At 36.0% G+C, this 18,213-nt stretch overlaps 1 protein-coding gene across 1 annotated transcript in view; it reads left to right on the forward strand.

Annotated features, from left to right (window-relative positions):
• WASL (WASP like actin nucleation promoting factor) overlaps positions 1–9,594 on the forward strand; it is a 71,122-nt gene extending 61,528 nt beyond the window's left edge. The window contains exons 9-11 of the mRNA XM_041727462.1: positions 623–1,143; positions 4,552–4,660; positions 6,963–9,594. Of these exons, the coding sequence (XP_041583396.1) occupies positions 623–1,143; positions 4,552–4,660; positions 6,963–7,024 (692 nt within the window). The 3' untranslated portion in view covers positions 7,025–9,594. The remainder of the gene's footprint in view (positions 1–622; positions 1,144–4,551; positions 4,661–6,962) is intronic.
• Positions 9,595–18,213: the final 8,619 nt, after the last annotated feature.

Consider the following 18,213-nt stretch of genomic DNA (forward strand, 5'->3'; position numbering starts at 1 on the left):
ATTACCATTGTATAGAAATACAGAATTTTATATATATTATTATATATTATAGTATATATATTTTATTTTTTTAGAGAATATAAGACAAAATATAAACAAGGTGGCAAAGGTTTAACTTTTAAAAGAAAAATATTCAATTTGAGTTTAGCTCAGATTAACTTGAATAAATTCTAATAGGTTATGCTACATCAGCTATTTAATTCTGAGTGTAAATTAATTTTATAAAATAACTAAAAGAATTCGATTCTTTAAAGAGGGAAGGTACCCATTTTTATTAAAATGTTAAATAAGACTAATTGACCAAACTGTTTAATTTTGTTGTGATATTTTTGTTATTATATAAGAAAGTGTTTATTCCTTTACTGTCAGAAGTGGTGCTGATTCCTAAAAACCGAATTCTACAGTCTTAGCTAAGAAACAAAAAGATGATCTTTAGTTGAGTATTTCTAAATAGAATTGTATCATCTGTGCTCACCAACTTTGTCAAATACAATGCAAAGATGAGTCCTTCTTTTTCTTGTATCATTTTTTTGTACACATTGAAGTAAGGTGTTTTTTTTTTTTTCAGTATGATGTTTGTGGAGGGAAAAAGCATGCTTTCTTTTTTCTGTTTCTATTTCAGCACCACCTCCTCCACCACCCTCTAGGGGAGGGCCGCCACCTCCTCCCCCGCCTCCACATAGTTCCGGCCCTCCTCCCCCTCCTGCCCGGGGGAGAGGCGCTCCTCCACCACCACCTTCTAGAGCTCCCACAGCTGCACCACCACCACCGCCTCCGTCCAGGCCAGGTGTAGGAGTCCCTCCGCCGCCACCAAATAGGATGTACCCTCCTCCGCCTCCAGCCCTTCCCTCCTCAGCACCATCAGGGCCTCCACCACCGCCTCCACCCCTGTCATTGGCGGGGTCAGCGGCACCACCCCCTCCACCACCACCTCCACCTCCCCCGGGGCCACCACCTCCCCCTGGCCTCCCTTCTGATGGTGACCATCAAGTTCCAACTCCTGCAGGAAGCAAAGCAGCTCTCTTAGATCAAATTAGAGAGGGTGCTCAGCTAAAAAAAGTGGAACAAAACAGTCGACCGGTATCCTGCTCTGGAAGGGATGCACTTTTAGACCAGATACGACAGGGTATTCAGCTGAAATCTGTAAGTAAACTGTACCTTTCAGTTTAGACTATCTGTCTTATGGAATTTTAAAGTAATTTATAAGACAACTTGGAAAGTCTTTAATTCACTTTCTGCTCTTTCTCTTGGCATTCATGTAACCCTTTGAATTTCTGATAGTTTTACATACCATCAAACACACACATTGATACCTACTCTTGTGTAACCCATACTTTTGTAATCGAAATATCACCCCAGAAAAAGTTCCCTCATGCCTGTTTTAGAACTTCATGTAAGGGGAATATTACAACGTGTTTGCTTCACTTCTGAATAAAATTTACTCTAAATTTAAAGAAAAATCTTTAAACCGTGGAGAAGTAAGCCCTGCCTTTAACGAATTACAAGTACCTTGGTAAGTTCAAACCATTAATTACCTTTATGGAAACTAAGGTATTCTAAAGTTCCTGTGTTCTGAAATTTAGATTAGTAGGGAATCCGGTTCTGCAGAGAATTGAAAGAGTTCTAATAGAATTTTCGATAGTGGTAGTAGATAATTTTGGAATCTCTGTACTGGGTGAGGCAGAAGTTGGCAAAATGGTTTTTTTTTTTTTTTTTAAAGGACCACATATAAATATTTTAGGCTTGCAAGCTATGTGGGTCTCTGTCACAACTACTCATTTCTACTGTTGAGCCATAAAAGCAGTAGCATAGACAGTGCCTAATCAAATGGGCATGATTGTGTTCTATAAAGCTTACTTAGGGACACTGAAATTTGAATTACATGTAATTCTCACATGTCACAAATATTCTTCTTTTGATCTTCTTCTAGCCATTTAAAAATGTAGAACTAATTGTTTACTTGAAAAAGTTCTACAGAAATAGGACAGACTAGATGTGGCCCATGGCAGTTTGCTGACCCCTTTTCTAGAACCTAAACTGCCTATATTTACATACTTCCTTCCGGGTACATGTAGTCTGTTAGTTCCAACAGGAACATTTGCTCTGTGGGGCTTCAGATGAGTATGGATGGTAGTTCTTCTATGGAGTAAATGAAGATGAAAGAAGATTTTAATAGAAAATTATTTTGTGACGTAGAGAATTATGGTAACTTTCTAAATCTCCAGAGCTTTGGCTAGGAAGAGAATGATGGATACGGAACACAGCTAATTGAATGAAAACATTTAAACATTGACATAGCACAGATTTTAAAAACTCTCTTTAAAGTGTATCTAGAGCTTTTTCTGCCAGGTGATCCACCTGTGAGCAGCCATCTCTGTTCCCTCTCCCCCTTTAGTTTAGACTAAAGGTTTCTCAGGAACAGTTGAAGAATTTTGAATAGTTGTTAGTGGGAAGAATTAGTGTCAAAATGACCACAGCCAAGGTGAGTAACAGGTTTTAATGGAGTCATTTTCAGTGTGTAGCTTAGAATCTGTGCCCCCTCCCGCTGTGTCACTCATTCCCATATCTGCCACTCTTAACTTCCCTTTTTGTTTTTCTTTACTATTTTCTCTCTCTTCCACAATCACCTTTTATTTCTTTCTCTCATTTACTGAGACTAATAAGTTGTTATTTTTAATGAAGTTGTGTTCTCTTTTTAAAATCACATCCCATGTCATCTTTTCCTAATTTAAAAAGTTGCTGAATTAAATTCCCTATTAATTTTCCCTGTCATTACTTCTTCCCATCCCATCCCATCCCATCCCATCCCATCCCACTCTCTCCCTGCCCAAAACACCTTGTAAGTAGATCTCTACATTTTTTAGAGAGAAAAATGTGTTCCATTCTAAGCATAGGCCATCCTTACCCTAAATAATCACTTTTTTAAAAAATTAGCTGCAGAGTAATATCCTAAAGGGCATAAGTCAGTAAATTATTAGCATATTATATATGTGATCTGAGACCATAATTTTATTTCATTTTTTAAGAAACCATTCTGTGGTTGAAATTTCTCTAGCTGTGTTTCTTTAAACTGTCTATATAAATCATTTATTCAATGATGAAAATGACTAGCATAAGATCAGATTTACTTAAAGAGCTGACAGAAAGGGTATAGGTATTCACTTACATATATTTTGAATTCCATGTTCACAGTACCTAAACAGCACTGTGTCCAAGTCAGTGCTTTAGAAGACGTATTTATGGTAGTGTTGTGCTCCTACCGTGCTACCCGCTTGGTATTGCCAGCTTCTTCAAGGGAGTCTTTCTGCCTATGGCTGCCGCGCTCCTTTGATGGCCTTATGCTGACGTGAGGCCAACACCTAAATACTAATGAATGAGTCAGTATCTTATGGAGAATTACTTTGAATATTTTTAAAAGAAAAAGATCTGTAAGTCCAGAAAGACAAGTAGTAGTATTAGGAGAAAAGTTGTAAAGACCAAAATAAAAAGTTTGCCCTAAGAAAATTTTTCTTTTTTTTCTTTTGAAAATGATTTAGAATTGAAATGAAACAACTGTGTGATTTCATTTTTAATTATACCAGTATATTACATAAGTAATATAATTCCAGAGACAAAATGAACAAAAGTATTTTGTATAAATGACTGCTCAGTTTAGTTAAAGTACACTTAGAGCAGTACTTTCGAATTTTTTTTCCTGAATCTCTACAGAATTCTGTATTCTCTCTTTTTAAATGAGAGTTAAGATCAGAGAATATTTTGTACAGAAATTAGATTTTAATGAGACCCCTTGAGGTTGATTTTTTTCCCCTTGAATGTAGTTTATACTAGATAGAAGTACTTTAGTTAGGGATAGTTGGTTCAAGCCTTGTGAGGTAGGTACATTTTGAAAGCTACCTAACCTAACTGACCTCTTTGAAGAGAAGTTATATGCAGTGAGAAGGAAAGTTTATTTTGAGTTAAAGCTTATATATACACATACACAGACACACACACACATATCTATGTGTGTGTAATGTTACATATTAATCTCATATGAGGTATGAATGTAAGTATATAAAGTTATAAAGCTTGTGAGTAAAGCTGAGTTTTCCTAGGAGAGCAGAAGTCTCTTCAGTTGCTCTTAGACATCTTAAGTGTCCTTCTCACTTAACAACTCCAGGAATCTGGGTATTATAGTTTTATAAAATGATATTCCTTGATAATAGTTTTAAAGTTTCATCAGCTAAGGCTTTGTGTACTAAAATGAAAATGAACAGAAGTAATCAGCTGCTGTAAGGGCAAGTATTATTTAGGGAAAGGTTTGTTATTCTAAATTATAAAATATGTTGGTGGCTTTATACATTAAGGAGAATGAAATATATCTTGAATAATTATTTTAAGACAGCAATTTATTTCTTTTTAACTTAGTTAATCCTGTCATTTGCTTATTTGCTCTTTTTTTTTTTTTTTTTTTTTTAATAGGAAGTGATTCTAAAAAAGTAAGACTTTGGAGACAAAAATTTTTTTGCTAAGAATTTATTTTTAAATTTTGCTAACTTTTTTTTCCCCAAGGTATCTGATGGCCAAGAATCTACACCACCAACACCTGCACCCACTTCAGGAATTGTGGGTGCATTAATGGAAGTAATGCAGAAAAGGAGCAAAGCCATTCATTCTTCAGGTATATTTTCATGTGTATATGTATATTTAATTTTAATATTTGAAGTTCTATTTTCTATTTTTTGTTGTTGTTGTTATAGTCTGTTAGCTTTTTCCCTGCTATTGAATAACACTGATGTGGATTTTAGGGCAAATTTTTAAAAGTTGTTGCCACTGTGACTAATCTATCTGAAGCCTAATGAGTTCCAGGACACCATAGCCATAACCATAAATTGGAAGAACGACTTAAGAAAAATGTCAATTTCATCTCCTATATCAGAAATACTAATAGAATGCCTGGCAAACTTCTAAACGAGGCTTGAGATTCTGGATTTCATTCCTGTGGCATTCTTGTGACATGAGAAATTCAAGTTCCCCTGATTTGTGAGAGTCAGGGCTGAGAAACTGGTTTTCTGGGATTTGCTAACGAATCTTAAAGTTTTTTGTGTCCTTTTTTTTGGGATGTCCTAAAAGGTTTATTTGAATAAACTAGTCCCTATTCTGAGGCCATTATAAAGCATATGTGCACCACCATATAAGTGGATATTACTTTCAAAAGAGAAAGCAGTGGGTCTTGCTGATGTAATACTTGAGGTTTACTAAAGAGCTTACCCAGCATGATGGACCAGAATCAGTTCTTTATTCATATTAATCTATTATTTACCTTCTGTGGACCTCAATTTTCTCACGTGTTGTATGGAGAGAATTCATGAATCATGATTGATATGAAGAATAAAATAATCTGTAAGTAACCAGCAGATTACATAGCACATAGTAGGTGCTCAGTAAGTGTCATTTTTCTTCTCTTTGTTTCTCTGTAAGGATGTGGATATCTAGGATCTGTTACCAATATTTGTTTTCCTTAAATAGACCTCTTTCTTCTCATACTATGTAATAAAGATAGAATAGGCTAGATCATTCCACAAATATTTATCGTGGAATAAAAAAAAAAAAAAAAAAAAAAAAAACAAAAATCCTGCCCTCCATAAAGCATGCATTCCATTGAGAGACAAACAGTAAAATTAAGTTAGAAAAATATATGGTAAGTGATGATTATGTACTGAGGACAAAAATTAAGCAGAAAAGGGAGATATAGGGACTTCTAAGATGTATGAGGGAAGTTCATTTTGAAATAGGATGAGACCTAATAACTGATGTGACATTTGCAAGAAGACCAGAAGGAGTTCAGGGAGTAAACCATGTAGAAAACATGTTCATTCAGGTGGAAAGAACAGCAAGTGCAAAGTCCCTAAGGTTGAGGAACATTAGTGAGGTCAGTATGGCTGAGTAAGAAAGGGAGGGAAAGAACAGTAAAGTAATAAAGTGTGAGAGGTAGTAGGAAGCCAGTAGTGAGGCTTTGGAGGCCATGAGTGTCATGGGAGGCCACTGAAAGGTCCTTAGCAGAAGAATGGCAACGAGCCAGGAAAGAGACAGTAGAGGTTTGAATCAGATTGGTAGCACCAGTGAGCAGGGGTTGGATGCTTGAAATATTTTGAATCTGGAGATCTTTGGGTTTGCTGATGGATTGGGAGTGAGGTTTGGAAAAAAGAAAGGAGTGAAGGATAACTCCCCAAGATTTTTGACATGAGCATGAAAGGAGTAAAGGTTTGAGAGGAAATATCAGGAGTTTGTTTTTTTAAAATATTGAATACTTACTAAAAATTCAAATGTAGATGTTGTACAGGCATTTGGTTATGAGCCTGGAATCGAAGGGCGAGGTCTGGACTGTTAATATAAATTTACCTGCCGTTAAAATAGGTGAGGTATTTAAAGTTACAGAACTGGCTGGGAGAATAGGAGGGTAGGAAGAGAGGCTGGCTTTTGAACTGCCTGCTGTGTTTCCTTAGTGGCTTAGTGTCAGTGAGTTTCCTTCCTATTGCTGGAATTATAGCAGGAACTGGTAGCTGAACAATCTTGTCAGGTGTATTTTTTACAAATTTTCTTTAAAGGTAGTTATTAAAGGGGCATTTCTTAGATTTGAGATATGTGAAAATTCAGAGGCCAACCTAAATGTGGGTTTACACATAAGAAGCACTGGTTGAAATTTGTTACATAGATACTAAGGAATTAGAATCCAAGTCTTCTAACTCCTGTTGTAATCTTCAACTGACCATCATACTCTTTAGGTGTATTTTATTTGTTTCATCTTAAGTTGTCCTAGTAACCAGATTCCTCCAGCAATCGAATGGTTTTATTTCAGAAATTAAATAATTGGAGAAATCATCCAAGAATCATGTAATGTTATTTTATTTATATATATATATATATATATATATATATATATATATATGTTTAGATTGTTTATCTTGATGATTTTCTTCTAGATGAAGATGAGGATGAAGATGATGAAGAAGATTTTGAGGATGATGATGAATGGGAAGACTGATCTATATATTATATATATATATATATTTTTAAGGTGAAATACTAAACACTACTTTCTGTCTATGGGTTCTGTAAAATTATCATGTAAATGTTCTACCAATTTGCTGTATATTTTTGTTGCCTTTTTTGCTTTTTTTTATTAATCTGTGCAATACCTCATTTAATCTGTAAAGGTTTGTCAAAATCCTCTACAAAGCTACTCCCTGTTATTGTGTGCAAGTTTACACCAGGATGCTCACTTAATTTGTGAATATTTTTCATTCCATCAGCAGGGGAGTTTAAATATTATACGTGAGACTGACAAAAACCTTAATGTAATTTAGTTATAATGCCAGAAGGAAAACACTATTTTCATACCCTACTTTTTCTGTACCTAAATTTTCTTATTAAAATCTAGTATAGCACTACATTCTTTTTTAAGTGATACAGACCTTAGTTTATTTAGCCCCTTCATTTTGAACACCATGCTACATGAATGTTGAAGCTGACACATTGCACAGTTCTCTAGACATCACTACACTGATGGAGTTTTTTAAGTTGTAGCAGTATGCTCTACATTATGTCACTACAGAGACACTAGTCGGGAAAATTAGTGACACACCTCTTACAACAATATTGCCTGTTCTTGTACAGAAGTGGTATTTGGAGGCTGGAATCATAAGGAGACCTTGCATACCTTTACTTGACTGAGATTATTTTTATGCTATAGCAAATGTGGCAGGCTCTTTTTAGCAAAAATTTAAAAATATTTTTGGTATTACTCTTAAACAATTAAGTTTTTGCAGTTTGGGGGACTTTTGGGGTAATATTCTACATGAACTGAAGGAGGCTGTACATTATGGTTACTTCAGTATCTAGTTAAATATACTATAAAAATCAGAACATTATAAAAATGATGTGGAATTATTTTTATTGTGTAATGTGTATGGATTGAGGTATTCAGAAATACCAGCCATACAAATAGAATCTAGCTGGCAAAGGTAAACACTGTAATGCTGAACCTATTACGCTATTTAATTTTTTTTAATAATTTCTCAAGGTTTTTGTCAAATGTCAGGTGAAGGGTTACATTTTTCTTAAAAGATTAGTGGTCCCAGTGTCATATTTCTTGAAATACATAACTGAATGATAGATTCTTTTTTTTTTTTAAATAAAACTTTACAACCTGCACATTTGTTATGTATACTAAATGATGTGTTAAAGTTAGGGTTTCCTTGCCTCTCTACAATACACTAATCTGCCTAAAGATGGTTGTTTTCATATTTATAGTGCTAATTACCAGACCTACCTACTTTAAATTTTAGGTAGAGAAATGATCTGATTTAAATACAGACACGTATTTTTCTCACATTGAGTCATACACAGAATGTAGTTCCAAATGTATTTCAATACTATAATCACAATATCCAACTAAAAATTAAGCTCTCTAGAATTGTACCGACCAAAATCTAGTATTGACATGATCTTGACAGGCTGGCCCTGCAAGATATGGCTTGAATTTTAACCAGTTATCACATAATCTCTAGTGATCATGCATCTAGTTATCATAAGAAATAATTTAAAAGGTTTTGTTGCCTGAAAGCAGTAAGTGGTACAGTAAGATAGTTAAGTTATTCAAAGAATGTTACCTTTCTTGCAAGAGTAATTTAAACACATGGGAAAGATTCTAGACTTTTTGTTTCTTGCGAAAACAGTGCCCTCTGCTGCTAGAAACCTTTTTCTGCTTACTCTCATTTTTATTGTGGCTTGAACTCAGTGACACTGAGTCTGGTGTGGATGAGGCTGGACAACTACTAACCAATAGAGTTAGGAATTTGTGCAAATGGTAAATAGAACATTATAATTATTTTAAGTAAATATTAAACATCCTCCCTTTTTTTTGATATAATGAAAAACATTTTAAATATCCTAGAAAGGTCCTTAAGGTATGCCAATTTAAGATCTCTCTTAACTTTTGGCCAAGGAATTCAAGGTTTTCCAGCTAACTTCGGTGTGATAAATATTTATCAGGAGCAGCTCCAAGGAAAGGATATCAAATCTTTGAGTTGGTAACACAATTTTCAACATGTAAGATGGGTATAAAATTTGCTAAAGGTAATTGAATTTATTCTTCAAGAAAAAAAGGCTTTCTGTTATTGTTGCACAAAGTCTAATTTACTATTGGTTGAAACACAGCAGCAGTGGAGTTGAGTCCAGGCATGAAGATTAAATCCACTGTAGATGTAACGGTTGCATGTTTCAGCCTTCCACCACCTTGCACTGTGGGCAGCACTGTATCTGCGCGTTGTCTGAAAGCCTCCTGTGTATACTGCAGCTAAATGATTGTCCGATAGCCTTCGCATTTAACAAACTAGCATGAGGCTTTTTATATCTAAATGCTACGTGATAGACAATTTCAGCTAGCCACATATTGTATGCGTGAGATTCATAAAGACTTTTCAATCATTCATTTCCATTTATCAACTGAAATTTTGTTTAGTATGTGAATTTTTTTGAAATGTATAGTGATAGGATGTTGCACTGGTGGCAATTCATCATGGAGCATAATAAAATTAATTTGACCCAAATAGACTAAAGTAGCTGTGTTTTTCTTTATTGTTAAGAGATTAAAATGGGTAAAAAATCATTTTTTTTTTTACTGTAGACTACAGTAAAGGGCACACAGCAGTGAATGATGATGGTCGAAGTCTTCAGCAAACTGCGTGCCCCAAGAGAGTGTGCCATTAAATAAACACAGTGAGCAAAAAGAATGCTACACCCTGTTCTGCTGGGAAACGTGACAGCTGCTCAGCAGCTCCCTGGAAGCCACTGCTGTGGTATACAGAGCATTCACATTGCAAGGTCAAACTGAAGCTCTTTGGCATACCAAAAATGTTGAAGTTCCCTAAAATCAGAATGAAACTGAAGTTTACTGGTCATTTCAGTAAAAGCCAAATATAGCAGTTCATGTGGGACTTAAATAAATGGTATCCAAGATGGAACTTTAAACAGGAACTTCAGTTTTGATAAATAGAATTTTTTGTGCCGCTGACTTTGGGACAAGTGGGTGTCTGAAGATTAAACTGAGTTATGGAATCTAGTGTGTAGGATGCTACAAAACGCCTCCTAAGAGCTTTAGCTGAATTTAAACATTTCAGTAATATGTTCTATTAAAAATTTGTTTCTATTGTGCAAATGTGAACACTAAAGAATGTATTAATCAAACTTTAAAAAAATTTTTTTGAGAGACAAATGCATCAGAATTGCCCTTGTCGCATTGTATTTATCTAATCAAAGGAGAAATTCCTGAAATAACTTACTCTCCTTTAGAAATGGCGTTCTTAAAGGACAAGTATAGCGATAAAGTCTATTTATAGTACAATAGAAAATTCTCTATGAAAAAAAAAATTTTACATTGCACACTTTTATTGATGGATTTTTTTTAACCTTTGCTTTTTAGTGAACCCACTGGGAAAAGGTATAATAAATTGGCTGTTATGAATATGACAAGGAACATACTTTGCAGTTAATGCTACGACTGCCTTCACTTCTACATGTGCTATGTGGTATCCTTGCATGAAGGAGTCCATTGAAAATTTTGGCTTTATAACAAAACATATCTACATAAATCAGCTGTAGCTTTTTTTTTTTTTTAATATATCAGTGGTCATCCTAGCTATTGCTGCCGTATTTAATTTCACACAAGCCCAGTGTAAATCTAAATTGGTCGTATGTACCACCATCAGGATTGACATATCAAGATCTGAATTGCACACAATCATTTTAAGTAAAATGTAACAGTAGCTTATATGTGTTTTCAGGTTAGTCAAATATTTGCATATTGGGAAATTTCTAGTATTTTGAAGTCCTTTAATTTTTTAACAACCACAAAAATTTCTTACATTTTAGTAAGAAATTTTTTAAAATTTTCAAGAGGAAGTTGCATTTTAGCAGTATCAAATTACATTATGGAACTGGAATTTCCAGGTATCATACTGACATTGCTTTCTGTCTTGGACTGGTTGGCATGTCTTGACCTAAATTCACTTTTATCTTGATTATGGCTAGATGTGTGGGGATTTTCATCCAAACCCGATTCTAAGAAGTTTTAAGCATCAATATCATCATATTTAAACAATTGTGTATTAAGACTAAATAGATAATGGACATTAAAATATAATTGTAATAAAGTAGATTTCCTTCCTCCTTAAATCTAAAATACTCATTTCACAGCTGAAAGACAGCTGAGTTTCATCAAAGCAACTCTCTTCAGTAGAGGGGCAAGCCTGATGTTAGAAGGAGCTATACTAGAATTCAGATCTGACTACTAGTTCGGTTGTTTTTTTTCATGCACCACAATACTGTATTATCCTCGTTTTTAAGATTTTTTTTTTTTAAGATTTAAAAAGGTTTTTTTTTTTAATTTTTTTTTTAAGATTTTATTTATTCATGAGAGGCAAAGAGAGAGAGAGAGACCCAGGCAGAGGAAGAAGCAGGCTTCCTGCAAGGAGCCCAATGTGGGACTCGATCTTAGATCCCGGGATCAGGCCCTGAGTTGAAGGCAGATGCTCAACCACAGAGCCTCCCAGGGGTCCCTCTGTATTTATTCTTAAATTATGAATAAATTACAGATTTACTTTGTTCCTGAAAGATTTATGGCTATAAATTTCACTCTTTCTCATTTGCCATCTGGGTGTTGATAGAAGCCACCAGCATCCTGTTCCCCTCTCTGCCTGGGAAAGCTGGCTTGCTTTGAGGAGTCGGCCTCTGACTCTGAAGCATGTGATTGTATTTTGGCTCAGTGATGGTGGACACCCTACATTGTCCAAGCATTCGGTCATCACAGGACACAGTCATTTAGTACTGGGTTAAAATAAAATTGAGCTTTATTTTCTTCACTCAAATTATTTGTGTTAGTTTCCTATGGATGTAACAGGGTATTGCCTTTATTTAGACATAAGTATTTTGTAAGCCTTTAGCACTCAACTTGCCTGACAGAAAATTAGTTTGAGAACGTATTAATCTTTCTGTATAATTTTCAGTCAACAGCTGCAGTGTGAATTTAAAGACTGGGAGTTCTTCCAAGAGATCAAGGACAAACTGAACACTTTCAATCCAACTTCCTGGTTTTCTTATTAGTGAGAGAGGGGAGATTCTAATTTAGTGGCGTGTATTTCACCCTTACTGGGGGAAAAAAAAAACGCAGGAAAATAAAGCTTATATTCCAGTGCTTGTGGTGTTGAAAGAAACAAATTGAAAGGAAAAGGCATCATCAGGTCCAGTTAACTATAGGGAGACCTAAGCAAAGCCTTTGTTCATGTCTCAATTCTATAGTGATCTGTTAAGGATCTAGCTCCTTAAATCAGCTTCTGTCTCTAAGAAGAAACAACCTTTATTTTATTTATTTACTTTTTTGTTAGGGTGGAAGTCTAAGGAGGCAGAGAATAGAAAGAATTTGTTTTTGCAAGCAGACTTTTTGTCTTTGGGGTTGGGAAAACATTCAGCAAGTAAAATGGAGTGTGTCAAAATCTTCATTTTGAAAAGTGATAACTAGTTAAGAAGCTAATGAAATCGGATGTTTGGCTTTTGTTTATTTATTAAGCAAGGATACAGGTGTACCTAGGTGGCCCAGTTGTTTAAGCGTCTGACTCTTGATTTTGGCTCAGGTCATGATTTCAGGCACTCTCATCTTAGAGTCTGCTTGAGATTCTCTCTCCTTGCTCTGGCCCTCCCACTCCTGTGTCCTCTCTCTCTCTCTCTTTCTAAAATGACATCTTCAAAAAAAATTTTTTATTCTAAAAAAAAAAAAAAAAGGCTATAAATGCAGAGGGGCCAGCTTTTTCTTAATTGTATATTCAGCTAAAACTCCATCTACATCAGTCTTCAAATGGAGAATTCAACTGTTTTTCCTTTTTTAAAAGATTTCTCTGAACTTTGCCGTGGATATTTGCCAAAGGCTGTGATGTAGTTAACATGAACAATTATGGAATTATGAAAGAGTCTGATTTAATAAGCATAATCCTAGAATTGCAACCATTTTCTTTCTAAGCCACTGGTAAGTAGAGCACGCACGTTATGGTTCTACTTAAGTGGTCTTGCTTTGTCCCTGGTTGAATGCTTGGAAGCTATAGAATATGTTTGTAAGGACCTGCTGCTTAAAAATATTTAGGAAATTTGAGTTGATTCTGAGCCAGATGATTGTGTTAGGTCTGCACCAGAGCCCAAGAGTTTACAGCCACCGTGTCTGGGTCAGTCTGATGTGGTTTATGCCATGAGACTGCAGAGCCTGGCTCCATGTGCCCCTGAGCCTTCTCAACATCCTCCTCTTTCCACTTGCAATACTTGGCTTTCCAGAACAACAGAAATCACTGGCTTGATGGGAAATCACTGTATTTTTTCATAGATATTTCTTTTATTTCCCAACTATCTAAATATTAAGCCAAGAATCATGCCACTGAGAAGAAAAGTAAGGAGAAACAAGTAAATTCTGCATTTGAGTTCAGTTTTGACTCTGTAAAGCTTACTTCTATTTAGACAGTTGAACTCCAATGGGACAGTTGAACTCCAATAAGCAAAGGGTCATTGGAAAAGATAGGCTAACTTGTAGGGGGCAAATGTGTTCTTCCCACCACGTGGCTGGTTAACAATTGTAGCGTTGTCTTTGTATCTTGGTCTTAGTTTGTGATGCATGGTAAGTTAGAATTGCAATAATGACTCCACACGCAAATGGCTTGACATAATAAAGCAAGTAGCTTTCAACATTTGGAAACCATTGCTGTATCTTCACGTTACCAACATATGCAGCTACAGCTGATTTATGTAGACACATTTTGTTATAAAGCTTCAAAATTGAGGATAGGGATGGGCAGTGTAAAAACTGAAGGAATTTTTTTAGTTTTTCTCAAAAAGCTTTCAAATACACAAGTTTTAAAAATGTTAATAGGAACTGGCGAGTAAAGCAAGAAGGAACAGGAACAAGGAATGTTTTCCGAGTCTTCAAAAATTCCCAGACATCCTATTTTCGGAGCTGCTAGAGGAGTGCACTTAAATGCAAGTGTTATTATCCTAATGTCCTATATTTAGCCAAACTCCTTAAAATGAATTAACGTTACTGTAGGTGGGAAGTAGGCCCCAGAATAAAACAAATATGTTGTTCTGTACTAATATATCTCTAGATCAGGATTACAGAAAGTCACGTGGCCACGTAAAGCTAAGACCTACGGAGAAATTAGGCTCCCCACCTCCCCTGCCAGCTTTGTAACAGATTTTTTTTTTTGTAGTTTATTAAATTATCTTGACATTGTTTAGGAATAGAAAGAAGGTGTGATTATGAACGAATGGCCAAAAGGCAAGCATCAGTGAAACAGGAAAGGAGGCTGGAAAAACCTTGACGCTGAATGCTGGAGATACACTTGTGTGTCTACCAGTGCATGTGAGCCACTTCCAAGCCTGTTTCAAAATACAAGGTCTGCTCTAGCAGGTCACTGGAGATGTAGCCTTGCAGCCACTTAATTTTATTTACGAAATTGTCTTAGTGTGCATGAGCAAGAACATTTATGTCTATTGATGTATACAAAATGTATTCACGGAACCACCCTGATCTGCAGTAATTAGAACAACCTGCCCAGATACAAGGAGGAGGGGAGTAGTGCACAAGTACTTGACTGCCTCCATTTAGTTTGAGAAATAGCATTTTAGCCATAGGTCTTGAATCTTAGAAGGTTTACATTTATGCACTCAACATCTATTGAGAAAATTTGGGAGTAATTACAAAAAGATAAGGAAAAGATTTATATTTGTAATCATTACTCACAAGACTGGCAATGGGTTGAATGGTGAAAACTTAGGCTAGTTTCAAGATTTGCTGACTACAGGCTCCTGAAAGCAGGATTGATTAATATAGACTGCTGTATAATTTATAAATGCAGCAAGAATTTAAGTAGGTCACTGATGTAACATAGGAAATATACGGATATCCTTCAAGAGTCGTCAATGCTAAGTCAGAATTTCTCCACAGCTGGTTTTTCTCTTATACTTGGGGAACAGGACCAACCATTAGGCATGGCATTTTGGGCGTGCAGATTCTCCGTATCCAATTTACTATTCAGTGAAATGTTCGTGCTGGTAACACATAGACAATAATCTATTTCTTCCAAAATAACTGACCTGAATTAACATGACCTTGACAATGATATTGATTGACTCACCAGAGCAGTTCTGATAAGTCTTTTGGAGAAACAAAAATGATGCTATGTAAAGTTCAAAATACAGAACATTTTTTCCTAAGTTGGTTTGGTTTCCAGCCTTAAATTCCCATTGACAATTTTTCACAGCATCTACCCCAAAGATAGAAACTACTGCACCATGCTGAAACAACAGGTTTCAGAAAATTACGAAGGCTGCTTTCCCCATCTGAGTTACTGTTTCTCTTGAAAGCATTTGTCCTCTTAACTCACCCTCCAGCATTACTCTTTCTCTTAGTATGGTAGTGATAACCTCCCTTGTGCTTAGCCCTCCTAGAAATTATCCAATACAATTTTTTTGTTGTTTCATGTCATTCCCTTCTACTTCTCTCCCTTGTCACAGAAATGAATAGTAATTGTCAGATAATTAAAGAGGCTGAAAGTATAAAATGCACAGAAGAGAACTGGGTTCACATGTGTGTGTTTTTGAAACTTGGGAGTTGATATTGGGAAATAGCACAGTGAAGATCCCATGGACTTTGTGTAATAGGAAATACGGCCCATGTTCAAATATTCAGATATTGGCAATACATTTACCAGCCCGTGCAAATATTTTGGTTTTTTTATTCTTTCCACTTTTTAAAATTAAGTTTAATTTTAATTCCAGTATAGCTACAAGTGTTTTTCTAATAAACACTTTTCCCAGACAGCACAGTCAACACCTGCCCACTTAGTTTGCAAATCCCAGTGTCTCCTGCTCTGATTTCCTCAGAGAGACACCCCCAACCCTGTCTCCTTTCTGCAAGGGGAACTATAATATGGGCACTCATCGAATTTCAGGCTGGGCTACTCTTTGATAATAATGATGAAGCCACTTAAGGGGTCTTCCAAAAGCCCCATGGCAGTGCTTACTCCATGCCCATTTATTTTTCCTTTGAGGAAAGTCATATTTTAAAAGTATCCATTTTAGGGACGCCTGGGTGGCTCAGCAGTTGAGCGCCTGCCTTCAGCTCAGGGCGTGATCCTGGAGTCCCGGGATCAAGTCCCACATCGGGCTGTCTGCATGAGCCTACTTCTCCCAGTACCTGTGTCTCTGCCTCTCTCTCCCTCTCTGTGCGTCTCTCATGAATACATAAAATCTTAAGATTTTATCTTCATCTTCATCTTAGGATTTTATTTATGTATTCATGAGAGACACAGAGAGAAGCAGAGACACAGGCAGAAGGAGAAGCAGGCTCCATGCAGGGAGCCCGACGTGGGACTCGATCCTGGGACTCCAGGATCACACCCTGAGCCAAAGGCAGGCGCTGAACCACTGAGCCACCCAGGGATACCTCCCTTCTTTTTTTAAAGAATAAAATAAAGTACCCATTTTCATACAAACCAGTATTTATTAGAACACTTAAAACAGGCAGTTGGACATGGCATGAAATAGTTTACATGAGGAAGTTGTTGCAATTTTTCAGCCAATGCAAATAAAACAGGTTATACAATTTGCACAAAGTTAAATAGCTGGTACCTGGCAGAGCTGAGCCTCAGACTTAGATCTGTCTTAATACAGAGGATGTGCCTTGAACCAGTCCAGTTCCTTGCCTCCCAGGTGCATTAAATCATTGGTGATAGTTTGGGTAAGAAATAAAAAGAGTACTCCAACAGCTTGACTTCAAATGTAGGCTTGGGATTGTTCTGCTTATGCACGTGCAAAGGTCCAAAGGGAAATGCTGTCATTCTCCGTTTTCCAGAAGAAAACAAACAAAAAACAGCAAAATTCAACAGAAAGGAAAATATGTTATGATCATGCAGCTAAAACAGCAGCCACTGAAGCAAGCCAAAGCAAGTTGTGAGATTTGTACAGGCTCATATTCTGGGAGTATTCAGTAAATAAAATATAGTACTTTTATCATTTGTCTTTGGTTTGCTCATCCCCAACTCCCCCTTCCGCTTTCCATCAGTGTTAAAATATTTTTTCCCATTTGAAATATTAGATTAGGTAACTAACATGTTTGAGTAATCCCAAATGCTTAATAAATGATGACACCAGAATTTATTTGGAATTACCTCAGAGTCCTCACTTTGAACCCAAAGTAATCCGTCTATTCAAATACGTATATTGAATGTCTCCTTTCCTTAAGCATTTTTCACTTATTTCATATTTTTATCATCCCAATGGTGATTTTTAATCTATGAATATCACATGTGGAGACAGAATTGGATTTGTTTTGTAGGGTTTTTTTTTTTTTTTGGCTTATGTTAAAAAAAATGTGCATTTCTTTAAAAACAAGGTTCACCACTAATAGCTTCTGAGGTAAAAGCATGGTTACCCATCCCAACAAATCAAGATTCCTGTTCCACTTCCTGTCAGTATCTCCAAAAAGAGTCACAAAAAAATTCTTGGCAGCATTGAGAGAAAAATAAATGAAGGTGTTAGTATTACCTTGTTCCTCCTGAATGTGCTATTTACAGCTTTCTGCCGGTCTCCTGGGTAGGCCCCACAACTCCCAACTGGTACCATGTGGATAGAATAAAGCTGTAGAAGACTAAAGGATAACTTCTAAAACGGCAATCATAAATATGAAAAAATACATGTTTTTTTCCCCTCTGACTCTTTCTTCCAATGTCCAAAAAAAATGTTCAAAAAAATGTCCTTTACTTTTCCCACTTTTGCCGAGCAGTTTGCAAAAAGTTCCTCTGAGCAACCATGTGTTGGATTATGTTCACTGGGATGTCCTGGTTTTTAATCTGGGGTTTTAGCCTGGTTTTTAATCTGGGGTGCTGCCACCCCTCAGCCTCTGGCTTGCAAAGGAATTAATACAGGATACATTCAGGGAGGGCAACTTGCAGATTGTAATCTGAGACTGACTTTTGATCATCTGTTTCTGTGTTTATGTAACAGTGATCACTCAGATGGATCATCTGAAATTTCATTTAGGAAGAGAGAAAATTTAACAGTTTGTGCTAGTGTCAACAGTATTTTGACCACAGATTAGTATGCTTTCCAATTACATGTCTAATTTTTTTAAATTCAAAA

This window comes from Vulpes lagopus, chromosome 13 (genome assembly GCF_018345385.1).
Source record: "Vulpes lagopus strain Blue_001 chromosome 13, ASM1834538v1, whole genome shotgun sequence".
NCBI classification, from domain to species: domain Eukaryota; kingdom Metazoa; phylum Chordata; class Mammalia; order Carnivora; family Canidae; genus Vulpes; species Vulpes lagopus.